We start from the raw sequence: 17,543 nt of genomic DNA on the forward strand, positions 1-17,543 counted from the left end.
CACAGTAAATTTCAGTGAGCTTTATTCTCAACAAATCTTTTATCCAATAATATTCATGACATCCTTTAAACTGAAGTCCATTGTAAAATTAGCTTCACTGAAAAAAAATCTGCCAATTAAATAACGACCAAATTTCCATCAAATAAAAAAATGAACTCAGGCTTTAAATTCTTCACTTAAATTTGGAGATTTTTTTTAAATAAGGTTTACTCCACTTGAACGTTTCATTTGAGAAAAAAAAAATCCAAATCTAAGGGCAACTTTTTCAAACCTTTTTATACCCATTACCATAACTTTTGGATCTATAGATCGTATCCTGTTTTTATAACGCCCAGAGGCCCCTCCCCGTTTTATTTGACTGATGCATCAGTTTTTGAAAGAAATCCCTAACGGACTCCTCTCACATCCTCCTCGACAGGTTAAGTGACGGACGGCCAGATTGTACACAAAAGCTGTGTTATAGTTAATATGCCGAGAGAGGATTAACATGTGCATCAGGGCAGCACGAGCACTAATTTAACCACCCCACAAATTTTAAAAAAAGACTTAAAGAATGAGACAATTTAGTTACACACACTCCAATTTAGGCGCCCAATCTGGGGCAAGATGCTCTTGTCTCAGTCTTTAAGGTTCTCAAAATGGCAGCCACTGGCAGCAAACGCAGCATTCCATCAAAAGGTAGCGACACGCTAAATCTTGAAGGATCGTCAATTTTAGCCCTGAAAGCATTTGCTGAGGCGATTACTGCCAGTGGGCTGACGAGAGACAGGCAGCTGCCAAGCGCCTGCACGGTTAGATCCCTGTTCACTCAACGAATGCTTAATTTAATTTGAATATTTTTAACAAATACAGCCCTCCCACCCAAACCATACGTCGAAACAGCCAAATTCCATGTGCAAGTATTTCGGGGGCAACGACAGGGCTGAGAGAACAGGGATCTGTCCTGACCAATGAGAAATAAAAGGGAATTTTAAACTGATCAACATTGTCACACTTCGTATTTTAAAAAGAGCTTAAATTAAATGTGCAATACTACTTCTCATTGATTAGAACACTCAGGAGAGCATCTCACCATAACAAAGGGAACCTCATTTGCAAATAAACATTTTAGCTGAACAAAGAAGTGGTCAGAGGACCTTAATGCAAAATGAGGTTGTCGTGTTGCATAAAAATGCAAAAAGTATCCCAATCCCAAAACATCAAAGCAATAAAGGGCAGAGAAATAAGCCATAAACTCAGCAGTCTGCAGTGCCCAAGTTATTTTTTAAACAAGCAGTCTGACTAATAGTAATATGTAATCCTTCATGCCCATTCCCCCTCTGTGCCAATCTTATTTTTTTTGATGTTCTGCATCACACTTCTCTCCCATTTGGGCAGCATGGGTGTACAAAAAAGCAGTGCAGTCAGTGTTATTGCCTGAACCCATCTCTCTGTGCGGTAAGTGCAGCCCAACCTGCTCAGGTTGTTTTTGTTTTTTTAAATGAGGCATCTTTTGTTAGCTGGTTTCAATAAAAGCCAGCTAACTTGCAATGCACAGAGAATGATTTCCTGCTACATTTTATGTCAGATGGTTCGTTTTGATGCATTGGCTAACACTCTTCCAAAAAAGGGGGGAACATAAATCCACAGCTTTCTCCTCGAACATTTGTGAAGTACTGTAGCTGGGCTTAAAGAGCACACAGAATAACGTAACAGCTAATACCTCCCCCGGAAAACAAATTCTCTGCCAATTCAGCTGCACTGCAGCGAGTAGTACTACTACATGATAGAATCTTATTTTCTCTTCCAATAACAACACTCACTATAACTGGAGAGCTTAAGAGTGCGTCTCGAGAGTCAGTTTCACAAGTTAAGGCTGGTGACAACAAAGAATTCATTAAGCCATCTGTCTAGACTGAACACTTGTTAACACTGGTAGCGGGAGAATAAGAGCGACAATTTAAACAATCTCGATTTAAGTGCAGCTTTGAAGAATTGCACTCCGTCAAACTTGAAAGGGGCTAAAAGATTATCAGTGAACTCTGCCTTCGAAAACATTTCATGCACAAGGACATTAAATGTTTTAAATTCTAATATATTCTGCAATTTCTAAAATTATAAATAAATTCACAGGCCAATATTGCAGATCAAACAAACCGGCAGTTAAGGAAAACCGTCTCCAGTGCTAACAAGAGAAGGGGGAGGGGGGGGGGGGGGGGGGGGGAGAAAAAAAAGCTTTGCAGTTTGTCGGCCAGCCTTTAGAACTTGTTTAAAACAATCTTAAAATGAAGGTATATACACAAGGTGTAAGGTGCACCCCACATGTCGGCTGCACATCTCGTAGAATTAAGTATGGCCATCCATAGGAAGGTGAAACACAGGACAAAAAAAGAAGAAAAAAAGCGTTCCCACAAATAAACTCCACCGAAACAGGAATCCTCATGGTGTTGAGAGGCTGCTTATTCATTTTTAGTGTTCTGATGCTGAAGACGGAGGAAAGGGTCTGGGTCTTTTAGAAGCACAAGCTTCTTCACAAGTAACTGGACAGTCTGGCTGTCTCTTGGAAAAAAAAATCCAGCATCTCTGTCCGTGGAACATCCAAGTTTGTCCTCATTTATCAGCCAGACTCAAGTGCAGCTAAGCCAGCAGAAAGATAATTCAGACCAGCCTCCTTCCTAATCACCTCCATTCCTTGCAAACCGATGACCCAACCAAAAACAGTTATGTATTCACCTACGTGGTCGGACATTAAATTAGTGTAACAAATTTTCAATTAGGTGAATGTGTGGTATGAAATCGGTGAGATGACGGATAATGACGGGTTATTACTTTAGAACGAGTTGAACTGCTTGTTAAGGCACTTGATACAAATTGGTTAAAACTTCCAAAAATAAAACGTGAAGAATGGAGGGCGTCGTGTAGCGGTCTGTTGTTGGTGCTGGCTTCGTGTCATTGGTGGATTTGAATCTTCACGATGTGCATTGATATATCTTAGACTTGGTCCCGTGCTTTCCTCCCGGTGCTTATGTCTTCAGGGTGTGGTGGTGCAGCACAGAGCCCTATTAAAAAGGCAAAATGAGTTCTTCCGAAACGCGTCCATCAAAATACACATTCCTTGTGGTGGCATCCAAAAAAGGAAGACGGACAGAAACTGTACATAAAAAAAACAAAAAAATAAAACGAGAACTCCAAGAAGGGGCGGGGGGGGGGGGGGGGGGGGGGGGGGGGGAAGAAATAGGGGAATGGAGGATGGACTGATCTGTAAAGAGAGAAGAGTGACATTAAGTTAGTTGCTTGAATAGAATGTGGTTTATGTAGCTCAAGCTCCAGAACAGTCTAGGCCATTTTAAAAAGGTATAGTGTGTAGGATTTGGTGGCATCTAGTGGTGTTGTTGCAGATTGCAACCAACTGAGTACCCCTCCGCCAGCTCATCCCTTTCCAAGACTGCGGTAACGTGAGCCGCCGAATGGAAAACCGTGGTAACGCCGTTACAAGGATCGCCTCACTCAGAGGCCATCCTTACTATAATAACACTAATTTAGGAGCAAAGTCTAATGTCTTTTCCAAACCACTTTTCTCAGATACTCAATACTAAAAAAAGGACGCAGATTCGTATCGGGGCAAAAAAACTTGATCATGACATCCCTAGATTTACTTTTGATTTTTTACAACAGAAAACTCTTGAAAATGGAAAAAAAAGTATCCCTCCTGCAGCTGCTGGAGATTTAATATGTGGCTCAAGGACAGTTCTGGTCAATCACCCAGCGTTACATGGGGCTTTAACACAGTCTTTGCAAGCTGAAAAAAATGCAGCCTTGTCAGAGCACAATAACAACTGCATTAAAAGGACTGTTATTGCACATTTTCCTACGTCTTTTTGTCATGTTTTAAAAAAGGTAACAGACCTTTCTCACAGGGGACATTTTACTTGGCACAGCAGGACACGCACCATCAAGGTAATGACAGTAATAATGGCTAATTTACCTTTAGTTGTGCCAGTGAGTTATACCAATCCCCCAGCATGCCCAATAGCAGAGCACTGTGTAATGCAAAATGTAATGCCTGCCATAATAATCAGTCCAATTATGAAATCTCTTTTATCCTGGCCAGTGTGTTAAAATGGTTGCACTAACATCAAAAAGGCAGAAAATTGGAAAACAGAAAAGCAGTTAAATGATCCTGAAAGAGGAAATATTTGTGCGTATTGGCCGACAATGTCTGTACTCACTGGCTCAAGGCTTGACTTCTTCGCCACTCTCACTGTGGTACTCCGCCACATATAGGCTCTTGTCAATGATGCCAGGGATGGGCTTGATCTCTGTTCCAAGCTGTTCCTCGATCCCTTTCAGGTTGAAGCGGTCATCGTAAGTGATGAGGTTGATGGCGAGACCCAAGTGTCCAAAGCGGCCTGGATATTAAGGATGTGAAGGTTCAAATCATTATTTTATCATTATTGTTTGTTACCTAAAATATAAATGTTAGTACAAAAGAAGAGGCTGCACACTAGAAAGCCAATATTACCAATATGGGCTCTTACCAGATCTACCAATGCGATGAAGATACGTTTCTCCTAGCTTGGGAAAGTCGAAATTGATCACAACATTCACAGCTTGAATGTCAATTCCTCTTGTGAAGAGGTCTAGAGGAAACAAAGGAAGAAATCAAACCTACATCAACATATCTTACATCAGGACCAGACGCCCAAGTATGGGCAGAATAACAATTTCAAGACAACAGACAGTTGTTTATTTCAACCCACGATTCACTAGAACCGGAAAATAAGATGTAAACATTACAGAGTTCTGTTCGGAAAAACGTGGACACACCTGTGGACTAGGTTAAGTCTAACCAACAACATCCTGCATTTCAACATCTCTCACAGCCCTGGTCACTTCCAGTCTTCCCCTTCCCATTCCACACTTTACTGATAATCCAATCGTCATCAACACCATCACGATATGGTTTCAATTTAGACAGCACTTTGGGTTCAAACAACTCCTTATCACAAGTCCTATATGCAATAATCACCTTTTCCTCCCAGGTAGATTAGATTTGACATTCTCTCTCTGGCAAAGACAAGGCATCTCTAATTTCAAGGATATGTACATAAACTGTATTTGCAAGCTTCGATGAGCTATCACACAAATTCAGCCTCCCCGGTCCAGCTTATTTAGGTATTTCCAGGTCCCTCATTTTCTTCAGTGTCATGACCCCAACTTCCCAAATATACCCTCCGTCTCAGGTTTAGATGAGATGCTGGAGATCCTTTTTAATTCGAAAAGGCTATGTTCAAGAACTGTATCGTTTCTCTTAAAAACATAACCCTCACAAAGATTAGAATGGACCGGGCAGGTGAACTAGGAGATGAGATGGAAGATGATATTTGGAACTGTGCTCTACAAAGAGTGAATGACAGTACTTCATGTGCCAAACTTAACATAATACAATTCAAAGTTCTACATCGAGCTCACTTTTCCAAAGCAAGACTAGCCAAAATATACCTAAATACAGATGCACGCTGTGACAGGTGTCATAATACCCCTGCCAATCTGACCCTTATGTTCTGGTCATGCCCCGCTCTCATAACTTACTGGTCTGTGATCTTTAAAACAATCTCAGAGGCACTTAGCATTAATTTTCAACCTAATGCAGCAGCAGCTAGATTTGGTGTCACAGATGGAAAGTACTCTACAGTAAGGAAAAGACAGAAAAACATTATGGCTTTTACAACACTGCTTGCACGCAGAAGAATATTACTGCACTGGAAATCAACTAACCCACCTAAAGCATCTACTTGGTTGAGTGACCTGATGCATTTTATACAGTTTTTATTGTCTTTCAGTTCAAAATATTCACCCACCAAGCAGAGTGATGCAACGCAACAATCAAACTTTGTAAGGCTCTAAAGTTTTGGGAGTAGACAATGATTGAACACTTGGGTGACTTGGGCTTGTCAACCACATAGTTAGTACCATTAGCTCAGCTCAACACTGATATGTCATCAGATAACTTTTAAACAAGAACTTCAATTCATGCACTTCACACATTTTTTTTTAAACTAGACAAATATTACATCTCTGGAAGCTCAGTGTTTAAGAATCTAGGTCAGCTGTAACCTGATTGGACACGCTTTGAACAGTCAGTGGCAAACAGTGTTATTCAAATCATTTAAACTATAAGCTCAGTGGTGAAGGTTTCAAATCTGAGCAGCGTGCATCACCAGTCTCTACATGGAAAATAATGACCCAAGCTGGCGCAGACCAGGTCTGGTGTTTATAATGTGAACAGTCTCATAATAGCTGCCAATGGAACCAAAACAGCTACTTGTAAAATGCAGCTGAGGAACATGCACGTGGCTCTACCACTTACCAGTGCAGACAAGATTCCTGCAGAGGCCATTTCTGAAGTCGTGGAACACACGGTTGCGATGCTCCTAGAGGGCAGAAAAGAGATGTGATGTAAACCTCATGTGTGGTGGATTCTGCAGTACACATTAAACACATTTCATTTTTTTGCTGCGGAAAGCACCGTTATGTGTATGTAGCTCTATTGTTATGATCTGTAAAACTTTATACTATGTAAAATGCAAGCTAAGTTACAAAACTAGGCTCTAATGTGAATACATTAAAGTTATTCATTAGGGCTGTCAGAGGTAATGCGATAATAACTTGTTAACGCAAATTCGTTTTAGCACCACCAATTTCTTTAACGCATTAACAACTTGCGATCTTTAGGTTGTAGTGGGCTCAGTTTAGAGCTAGCATGAAGATATTGTTATCATATTAAACTACAAAACCTAAAGCCATTGGTACCAAACATGTCATACTAGCTTGTTGGGAGGGAGGTTAAATAACGCTCCAAACTTGTGCTAAATTTTGTTGAGGAAAAACTGGCATGGCCACTTTCAAAGGGGCCCCTTGACCTCTGATCTCAAGATATGTGAATGAAAATGGGTTCTATGGGTACCCACGAGTCTCCCCTTTACAGACATGCCCACTTTATGATAATCACATGCAGTTTGGGGCAGGTCATAGTCAAGTCAGTACACTGACAGCTGTTGTTGCCTGTTGGGCTGCAGTTTGTCATGTTATGATTTGAGTATATATTTTATGCTAAATGCAGTACCTGTGAGGGTTTCTGGACAATATTTGTCACTGTTGTGTTAATTGATTTCCAGTTATAAATATATACATACATTTGCATAAAGCAAGAATATTCATAATGTTTTTACAGAAAAAAAAAAATTGTGATTCATTGCAATTAACCATGGACAATCATGCGATTAAATTTTTAATCGACTGACAGCCCTAGTATTCACTTTCAGACACAACGCGGCCCACACAAACACTTTGCTCGATGCTGCGGAAAACCGCCATGGCGCGGCATAAGCCATTTGAAAAGTGGTGCCGCTGTCGTGTTGTGTCTGAAAGGTTCATAACAGTAGATGACAAATAAGGCACCGTCCAAAAGCTGTTTGTAGTGCATGTTGTCCAGTTACCCAGATGTCAACAGGACTGGCAGTGGCAGCAACACTCCAGAAATAGAGCATTGGTGTGAACTGCAACAAGTAGAGGTGCATGCACGTCTGCATGATGCACCACTTTAATGTACACCAAAAGTAACAGTAGCAGCTGTTCTGGCATGCATCCGTCACCACCTGTGTGTATTTTGGTCTTAAAGCTGGTAGAGCTGGTATTGCTGAAGCAGTACTTTGAGCTGACCTGTCTCATCTTGGCATGAATGTAGAAACATGAATAACCAAGCTGGGAGATCTTCTTGGCAAGGAGCTCCACTCTCTGAGAGGAGTTGCAGAAGATTATAGACTGGTTGATCTGGAGCTGAAAAAGAGCACCAACAGCAGTAAATCCTGGTGAAATTAATGATTGAATTGTGAGGATTCAAGCTATTTGTTTTAAGTATCCAACAATAAACATTTTTAATGTCCAATGCAAAACAAAAATGTTAAAATGGACTCCTAAAAAATACTTTATTTATGATAAAAGCCATTTGTATTAAAAGTCTGCAGTCAAGTTGGGTTATTACAGCTGTTTATGACACATCTGCAAGTCAATTAAGAAGGAATCATGAAGTGCATAAAGGCAACACTTACCCTGGAGAACAAGGTGTTAAGGCAATGGACTTTTTGCCTTTCAGTTACATAAGCATAATACTGAGTCACACCCTTCAGCGTAAGCTCCTCCATCAGGTTGATCTCATAGGGTTTCTGCAAGTGTGCATTCTACAGAGCAGGTGAAGACAGGAGTTGTTATATTCAGGTTGTGCAACAGATCATGAAGGCTGATTTGTTTACCGGCAATAACAAATGAATAAACAAATGTGTACCATAAACTTCTGCACGCTGAGAGGGAAGGTCGCAGAGTACAGCAGGATCTGCCTCTGTTTGGACAGGAAGCCCAGCATTTCCTCCATCATAAGCACAAAGTCCTGAGACAGGAGTTTGTCAGCCTATTGAGCAGAGGGACAGGTGGGAAAGGCACATTGAGAGCTGTCTAAAGTGGCTGCTTAAATGTTAAAGGTCACGCTTGTTTATTCAGAAAAAGCAAAATGGGTCAAACAGAATGAAAAATATAACCATTTAACTCACTTCGTCTAGAACGACCATCTGCACTTGATTGACTTTGGCCACTCCTTTCTTGATGAGGTCTAAAATCCTCCCAGGAGTGGCAATGATCACATGTACTGTAACATAAATAAATAAATGTAAGATACACAGGCATTCACTCTGCCACAGAGCAGGCATTTTGATTGGCTGCCATATTTCAAGTCAATAATGGTAGAACCACCGGAGATATTAGAAACAACAAATCAAACCCATGGCATACGTTAGCTAGTTATCACAACACATTTCACTGAGTCCCCTTTCATCGAGTTCCCTGATACTCCAAACCGTGTAGTTAATAATTATTATGGCCTTAAACGAGAAGAAGTCAACAACCACCACACATTGTGGTTTTGTGATGTGGCCAGTAAGTTATTATGAAGAGATCGCTTTTTGAGAGACTCAGATTGCCAATATCTAATCCCTATAACCAGATTCAGCATTCACATGTAGAATCTGTAGGCCATCGGACAAGAGTTAGACATCGGAAGATCGAAATTGACTTACTATTGGTACTTTCATGTATGCTGTGGGTGATTATAAGACATGAAAGTAAGCCTGGTTACTGCTATGAATTATGTTCTTATATTTATTTTTTATTTGCTGCCAAGTCTGTTTCACACCACAAGTCGGGGACGCAGCTGAAAGAAGGTCAAAAGTGTCATACACACCACTATTTCCCTATATAAGGAACATTCTATAAGCAACATATTAATTTAATGGCATACACAAGGAAATTAGAATTAGATCCATTTGTGTACTAGATGGGGCAGGGATATTATAAGTCTGTTAATTTACGCATTCACACAGTCGGCTCTTTTTTTGCCAGCTGTCCTTCCTGCATTTGGCAGCTTCAACTGTTTTACTTTTAGCCTGGATTAGGAGTTTAACTTCTTTGCATTTGTCTAATATTATAGCTTGCTCTTGGTTTGTAAAATATGCCGCTCTGCTAACAGTAGACTTGTTCATGTTTGTTATTGGTCATATGCTGCAAACATCGGCCCTTTTATGTGAATGCGCTCATAGCCAGATTGAGAAACCCTGGGTTGTACCGAGTTCATAACCAGCGCCATGGGACCACTTGGCGGGATCTCGGTTGTTGGGGTTAGTTAAGCCTGATAACAAGGCGAGATTTCCATTTGCTTGTATTGAAATATTATGTAACAAAACAACCCAGGCATTCATTGTCTTTTGCCCAACAGGATGGTTTACAATGAGAGCTTAAGTACCAACATGACTACTTTAGTAATATCACAGTATTTAGTATGAAGACAAGCAACGCAATAATACTGTATATCTCAACTTCAGGGGGACAACAATGGGTGTAAATTTGTGAAGTTTACCCGTTTCATCGAGTCTCATGATGTCATCACGTAGGTTGGTTCCACCTGTGGTTGCCATTACCTTCACTCCACCCATGTGTTTGCTGACCTGGATACATATTTGGCTTACTTGCAGAGCCAGTTCTCTGGTGGGCACTATGACCACAGCTGGAAAAAAAGAAATCCTCTTGTGATAAGTGTACTCACATGCATAAACCTGAGCCTGCTTAGTCTTAATTTGGACACATGAACAAAGCTTTAGCAAAGCAGTAAAACCATCATGACAAAACAATTAGAGGAAGAAACTGCATGGAAGCTTCACACACAATGTTGCAGACAACTTGATCAGTGCTTTTATTTAGATATGATTAACAGTCCCAACAGAAAAACATTTTACACACAGTGGATGATCAGTCAGTTACGCTCTATTTGAATATAACCATAAAAATAAGTCTTCAACTAACATTTATTTAATTACCATTAGATCTTGAGAGATATCCAAGTTACTATCACACAAGGCAAAGAAAATCAGCAAATATTCACATTTGAAAGGCTGGAAACTCAATTTTGGCTTGAAAAAATTATTAATGACCGAAGTGTCAACATTCTTTTTTTTTTTTAAAGTTATTTTTTTGGGGGCATTTTCCATTTTTATGACAGGACAGTGGATAGAGTCGTGAAAGGGGGGAGAGAGAGAGTGGATGCGGAAAGGGCCACAGGCCGGATTCAAACCCGGGCCGCCGCGGTCAGGACCAAGCCTTAATACATGGACGCCCGCTCTACCAACTGAGCTAACCCAGGCGCCGAAGTGTCAACATTCTAGGGGTGACACGGTTCGTGTATTTGACCCGAACCGTTCGGTACAGTCCTTTCGGTTCACCATTACCCAAACAGCTGTTTATGTCGACTACTTGCACGCGCGGAACAGAAACTCTGGAGCGCAAGTTTTACCCGGAAAGTTGTGGCAGCGCACCAGGAATGGTAGCAGCGCTGCATAGCACAGTAGCTCATGATAGTCAAGCTAAACTGAAAATGATTTGTGTCAAACTGTACGCAGACTCTGTTCAACTGAGGTCGGGTTTATATGTGGACACTTACGACGGCATCACCCGGATGTGTCGATTAGCGGAGGGAAACAAAAGCAGACTGGACGGAGAGTCCGTTCCCCCACAGCGTTCAGACAGCCTCCCACTGCAGATTCACACTGTGCCAAAGTAGTATCTGATGCTATAAGAGTGTTTATCGCTGCATATACGACCACACTCACAATACAGTTAACAATACAGAATTAAAGCATATGGTCAAGGTGCGTGAGCCTTCACGTGTGAACTTTACAACTCTGTTGTGCCTGCCCTGTATAAACTAACATAAGCAGCAGTTGAGGATTTACCAAAAACCTTAAGATGGAACATTATATTTACATTACAGACATTTGTGATTTTATTTTTATTTATTGACAATATGTCAGTTTTTGAGTGCCTTAACTGTTATAGTAAGAATTATGACCAATGAGCTACTGTTGAATGAGTGGGAGATAAAGACGCGCCCCCTTTATGAGAGCCACACAGTGAGCATCTCTCTGAAGCACTGACACAAGCAGTGACAGATTGGAAACTGGTGACGGGCAACAGCACAATCCCTGTAATTCGTTTTATAGTAATTAATTATTTTTAAATAACAGTGGTACAGAAATCCAACTGTATTCCTTTCCAAATACTGCACCTTTTTGAGTGGAAAAACTAATCTTTCAATTAAGAGTTGATAATCAGGGAATTGAGACATACTGCATGTTATACTGTTTGTTTTTAGTATAGTTCTGGTTAAGTTTATGCTTCAATTTATGTCCTGCCAATTGATGGCCTTAGTCTATAATTCCATCATATTTATATGAAAATAACAAAGCTGCATTTTTTGTTTGAACTAATGACTGTAGAAGACCCATTCTTTTAATTAAGATTTGTCAATGAAGAAGTGTTTATGTTCTTTATGTAAGCTATACTTTTGTTAAGGTAAACATTTGTTAACTTATTTTTGCCAAATAAATGAAAAGCATGTTGAAATCAGAACATGACCTCCTCGCTGTAACTGTAAATGTGTAAATGTACCGAACCGAAAACCGTGACCCCAAAACCGTGATATGAACCGAACCGTGAATTTTGTGAACCGTTCTACCCCTACAACATTCTGAGATTTACTGTGGCAGAAAATGAGCTTTCTCACCTTGTATGCAGTCCCTCTTCAGGTCAATACGTTCAAGTAAGGGAATGAGGTAGGCTCCACTCTTTCCCGTGCCGTTCTTGGCTCTGGCCAAGATATCCCTTCCTGAGAGTGCAATGGGAATGCTCTCCTCCTGTGCAAAACGGCAGTAATGAAAGAAATGTCATACATAATACTACTTTTTATGGCTGGGTACAATCAGTGCATTTTTGGCACATACCAAATTATGTCTGCTCTAACTAAATATATTCAAACATTCGATTCAAAGGTTTGGTCACTTAAAACAACATGTAGAGTGCCTGGATGAAAAGTCAAATAGTAACAGCCCCCAGGTAATTGGCCCATTGCCATTAGGGGTCTATCTGAATGGGTCAGCGGTGAACTAAGGGATCATAAAAGTCATTAGTCTGGGAACCATGAACGTACAGAACTTTATGGCAATCAATCTAATAGCTTTTGCTTATATCTTTGCTTAGCTTATTTGCTGCATTACTAGAGTCTTACTTAAGACCAAATCCAAACCTAACTTTGTCCAGTTTTTAACCTTAAACCCAACACTATCCAGATTTCAAAATAATCCCCACGTAGGGCTGAGAAATCAATCAAATTTCAATCAGGATTTTGGCTTCCAACAATTATGAAAAAAAGATGATCAACATTAGATTATTGTGCTACATTACGTTTCGCAATGACGCTCTAGAGGGGGCAAAAGAGGGGACACTATTGTATTTTTCCTGGATGTAAAGATGTGTTTTACAATGTTAAAGCCAAGGACGAAACAGTCCATTTCATAAACTGACGCTGAAACGGAGATCAGTACTGCAGCACTGGCTACAGTGACACTGAAAGAGCCGTCTGACAGGCACTGAGTCCAGCTGCAGCTTACCGTCTCCCCATCTCCCCTCTCTGATCACCTGTCTTTCCTCCTCTGCTGTCTCATTCAGACCGTTCAAAGACTGGGTCACTAAGAAAATAAACGCTGAATGCACTACTTTATTCTGAAGCCCACGTCATAGCGTTTGTTTACATAACTTGCCGCAAGCTAGCTACCGGCTCAACATTAGCATTCCAAAACTACCGTCACAAAATAAAACTTTTCTCCAAAACAAACACTAGACATTATCTGCCTAATGTGACCTTACATTTGTCATGTTTGTTATGTAATTGTTCATTAGAGTGGAAAGCCACTTAGTAAACCAGCTTAACTTGGTTGACCGATTCATCTCCACTTGAAACTTTATAATAGATTTTCTTTTTAAATGCATAATGATTCCAAAGTCAATGAGTAATCGTGTTAAATAATTGTGATCTCAATAGACCAAAATAATCCATTATGATTTTTGCCATAATCGAGCAGCCCTATCCCAACTGTTAAGATTACTTTGAACTAGACGCAGGAACTACAATTCCTTATACATAAACCCCTACACTATGTTTTAGTAAGACATTATAGTTATTTAATTCAATCAGAGGCTGACCCAATAAAAGTAGTGTTTTATATTATTTTAATTTAGCAAAGGTATCGAAGAACATTTTGGTAACGTGTCAAAGTCAAGGTACTGGAATGACTGCCAGGATTTTTCAAATACACCCAACTCTCCAATTATGAAAACATGCAATTCCTAAAGCACAGAGACACCTCTCAATCTTGTCCAGCTGTCAAAATGGATCAAATCTGAGTTGTGTCTGAATGTACCTGGATTGGAGATGGCTTTTCCCAGCCCATCTCAAAGATTCCCATGAGCAGCTCCCTCTTTAGGCAATAATCTTCAAACTCGTTGCCTTTAGTTGCAGTCACGTCCTGTAATCATCAGAAAAAGTACAGAATAATTAGCATGTGGTTAACAAGATGTAAACAAGATCATGGGCTTTTAAACTTATCAATTATGTCCCACAATAAAAGGGGATAAGGTTATATTAAAAAAAAGTAGTCCCAAGTCTCAACCGAGTGCTTTTCTTCAAACTAATTGACCATCGGTTGCTCTCTCATCAGCTACACAAAGAAATAAAACCTTTTATTAACTAAAATCTGTTAATTGCACAGTCATGTATCAACTTGTTCTTAGAGCTCGAGTAGAAGCAAGCAAAGTTAACACTAATCGGACCACTGCAACAATTCTAATGAAGACGAAAACTTAGGGGTCGTTCACATGTCGCGTCTAAAAATGCATGGAAAACACCAGCTGTGCCGTTTTCATCCTTTTATGCAAGGTGCTTCGGAGGTTGCGCTACTGTTGCGCCTGCCGTTACTAAGCAACAAAACCTGTGCGCTGAGATGACGAAGTTGTGGTAATTTGGCAGTAAAAGCCTCACTGACTAAACAAAACAAAGTAAATACAAAGAAATGGATTTCCAGCGCTGTCAATCCCTCACAGTAGCTTGACTGCTTGATTTCTCTGTGTCAAGTTTGCTTACCTTTCAGGTTGGGACGTTCTTGGACGGAAAGGGTGAAACAAGTAAAATAGTTTGTGGGACAGATCATAAAGCTCTGGGTAGCCCTTCACAAAAATTATTTACTTATCTTCTATATATTTATATATGTACCATAGACTGATATTGATGGAAGAAAGAAACGATGCCGGCTGTGATTGGTTGTTCCTCGTCACATGACATGCGGTGCACGCTGCAGTGTTCCAAAGTTGAACTACTACTAACGCTAAACAAAAAAATTAAACGAAAAGCATGCCCAAGGGAACGCTTGCGCGCCACGACAGCGTTCCCTTGTTTGAGTGCGCCTGCCACAACAATGAATCCGAGCGTGCAAAAGGCACTGCATGTGTACGGCGCCTTAAAAAGGTTTTTATTAGCTTGTCTGAGTATAACAGTGGCATGCAAGTATGTACTTTATATAAATTATTACATATTAATAGTTAAGCACCCAGGCATAACAGCAAATACATGGTTACCACATAATAGTTAACAGTGCACGTATATTGCATGACACTTTTTTTTTACCTTGTTTATGGAAATAGTATGTACAATAAAGTCCTACTCTTCATAAAAATAGCCAAGCTTAGCATGACTTGCTAGCATGGCTGTTGGAAGGCCAGCAAAATCACAGAACCTGCTGTGTATAATGAACACAGTTTAAAAACAATGTCATAACTAGCAAAAGGACCTGTCAAAAGCAGAAGAAAAACAGGTATCTGCAATTTCTACTTCCAAATTCAATGACTTTCAGCTAAATAAAAGGAGAACTATCTTGTACCAACCGAAGTTTTCATCCTCATGTCTTTTGGGGGTAATTTCAAATTTTTCTTCCAGTCATCTCCAGGCCTGTGGTGGGTTTAAGTTAATGTAAGCAAAAAGCATAACAAAGAATTGACAGTAATAATTGTGCCAACATGGAGAAAACATTCTTGGTTTTCTAGTATTGAATAACTTACTTGATGACAGAGTTAGTTGTAGGGGCCGGTTGGGAATTACCATTGTTGATTGTGCCTTTCATCTGATTAAGTTGCTGTTGTAGAGGGCCTCCTCCGCCTCCACCTCCACCTCCACCTGGTGCTCCAGCAGGCTTCACTGAGCCTCTGAGCTGTCCATTCTGGTTGGACAAGCCCAAAATCACTGGGTTCTCCGTCCTGGCGGTACTCATGTTTACTTCGCTTTATTTTTTTCTGTTCCAATAGCAATAAAATCTCTAACAGTCTCTAGATGAAGTGAGTCCACTCTGCTGGGACCACTCAACACTTCAGGTTGTCCTTCCTTCTTGAGACTTTAAGAATGATCCAAATGTAAATTGTCCAAATCGTTTTTTATCTCGGCAGGTTCCTCAATTTCTAGGACATCAAGTGTCAACAAAAACAAATTCCTCTTCTGAATTTTTTTAGAAATCTTCTAAACGTGGATTTCTTTAGCAAATTAGGGCTTAGCATAGATGGAATCTGCCATCGTTCTATGGAAAAGCATACATCGGGAGGGCTTAGCTAGCTGTCAAGTACTGGCACACTGTTTAGCGTTCAGCTAGCCATCTTGTTGAGCTGCACTGAGCCGCTGCGTCCTCTCACGTCTCTCTCACGTTCCTCCAACCCTGAAACACACCAGACCAAGAGTTAGACAGAGAATACCAGGAGAACAACTGGATGATGTGAGGCTAAAGACAATGTGTTGTATTGGGAGGGTGAGGAGACTGATCAAGTACATTTAGCTGATCAAGAACTGGGACAGGAGATTGCTGGCCTAACGACGCAGCGCTGGTTAGTAATGAGATCTAGTTAACCCGTGCTAACATCCGGAGAGTCAGTCCCATCAATAGATCATCTGTACAATTACCTCACCTCTGCCGAGACTAATGGATAAATATGTGAACAAATGAGTGACGAGGAGCATTCTGTGTCTGTCAAATCCAACCAACTAGAAGGGAGCCAAGCTAACGCTGGCTAGCTGTTAGCTACCGTCATCTGGCTAACTAACTAGCACATGAAGCTTTAGCTTCGTACTAACGTTGTGCTGGTTCGGTCAGCACCATTACGATACCGGATTCACACTACGTTCATTCAGTCGGTATGACATAACGCTGGTGCAAATAATACCTGACACATTCCTCAGTGTTAGCTAACGGACAAGACGGGACATCCAGCATCAACTGTCAGCTCAGCAGGCTCGCTGCCGTGCTAGCTCTGCTAGCATGCTAACAAGCTGACGATGGCGAAGGAACATTTGCAGTTAACGCTGCTTGTAACAGTCACCAGGGAAGAACGGGCTGTCTGCTAGACAACTATCCAGGAGTAGAAGCAGTCTGGATGTACACGCAGTTACCTCTGATAAGTGAACTAGCCGGTTCCGTCTGCGCTGTTTGTCTGGTGGACTCTATGTTTTAGCTGACTATGAAAGAGTCAAGCAGCCGTTCAAGATGGCTGCCACTCCTATTTGAACCCGCCCCCATCACACCGATCAGCTGATTCCAGTTCAAATCAACATGTACCTACCTATAGTATAGTATAGGGTACATTATAGTACCACACTATCTCAACTACCTATAGGGTACATTATAGTACCACACTATCTCAACTACCTATAGGGTACATTATACTATCACACTATCTTAACTACCTATAGGGTACATTATACTATCACACTATCTTATCTACCTATAGGGTACATTATAGTACCACACTATCTTAACTACCTATAGGGTACATTATAGTACCACACTATCTCAACTACCTATAGGGTACATTATAGTATCACACTATCTTAACTACCTATAGGGTACATTATAGTACCACACTATCTCAACTACCTATAGGGTACATTATAGTACCACACTATCTCAACTACCTATAGGGTACATTATACTATCACACTATCTTAACTACCTATAGGGTACATTATAGTACCACACTATCTCAACTACCTATAGGGTACATTATAGTACCACACTATCTTATCTACCTATAGGGTA

General features: G+C 40.6%; 1 protein-coding gene across 1 annotated transcript; it reads right to left on the bottom strand.

Annotated features, from left to right (window-relative positions):
• Positions 1–5: 5 nt before the first annotated feature.
• ddx6 (DEAD (Asp-Glu-Ala-Asp) box helicase 6) lies at positions 6–17,055 on the bottom strand. The gene is made up of 14 exons (XM_074640452.1): positions 16,898–17,055; positions 15,526–16,169; positions 15,352–15,415; positions 13,836–13,940; positions 12,143–12,272; positions 9,944–10,090; positions 8,586–8,680; positions 8,324–8,446; positions 8,091–8,219; positions 7,702–7,818; positions 6,350–6,413; positions 4,518–4,619; positions 4,209–4,388; positions 6–3,238 (listed from the first exon to the last, which is right to left on the bottom strand). The coding sequence occupies exons 2-13, from the start codon at positions 15,732–15,734 to the stop codon at positions 4,213–4,215; spliced, it is 1,461 nt and encodes a 486-aa protein (XP_074496553.1). The 5' UTR covers positions 15,735–16,169; positions 16,898–17,055; the 3' UTR covers positions 6–3,238; positions 4,209–4,212.
• Between the last annotated feature and the right edge of the window lie 488 nt (positions 17,056–17,543).

Source organism: Sebastes fasciatus, chromosome 7 (genome assembly GCF_043250625.1).
Source record: "Sebastes fasciatus isolate fSebFas1 chromosome 7, fSebFas1.pri, whole genome shotgun sequence".
Taxonomy (NCBI): Eukaryota; Metazoa; Chordata; class Actinopteri; order Perciformes; family Sebastidae; genus Sebastes; species Sebastes fasciatus.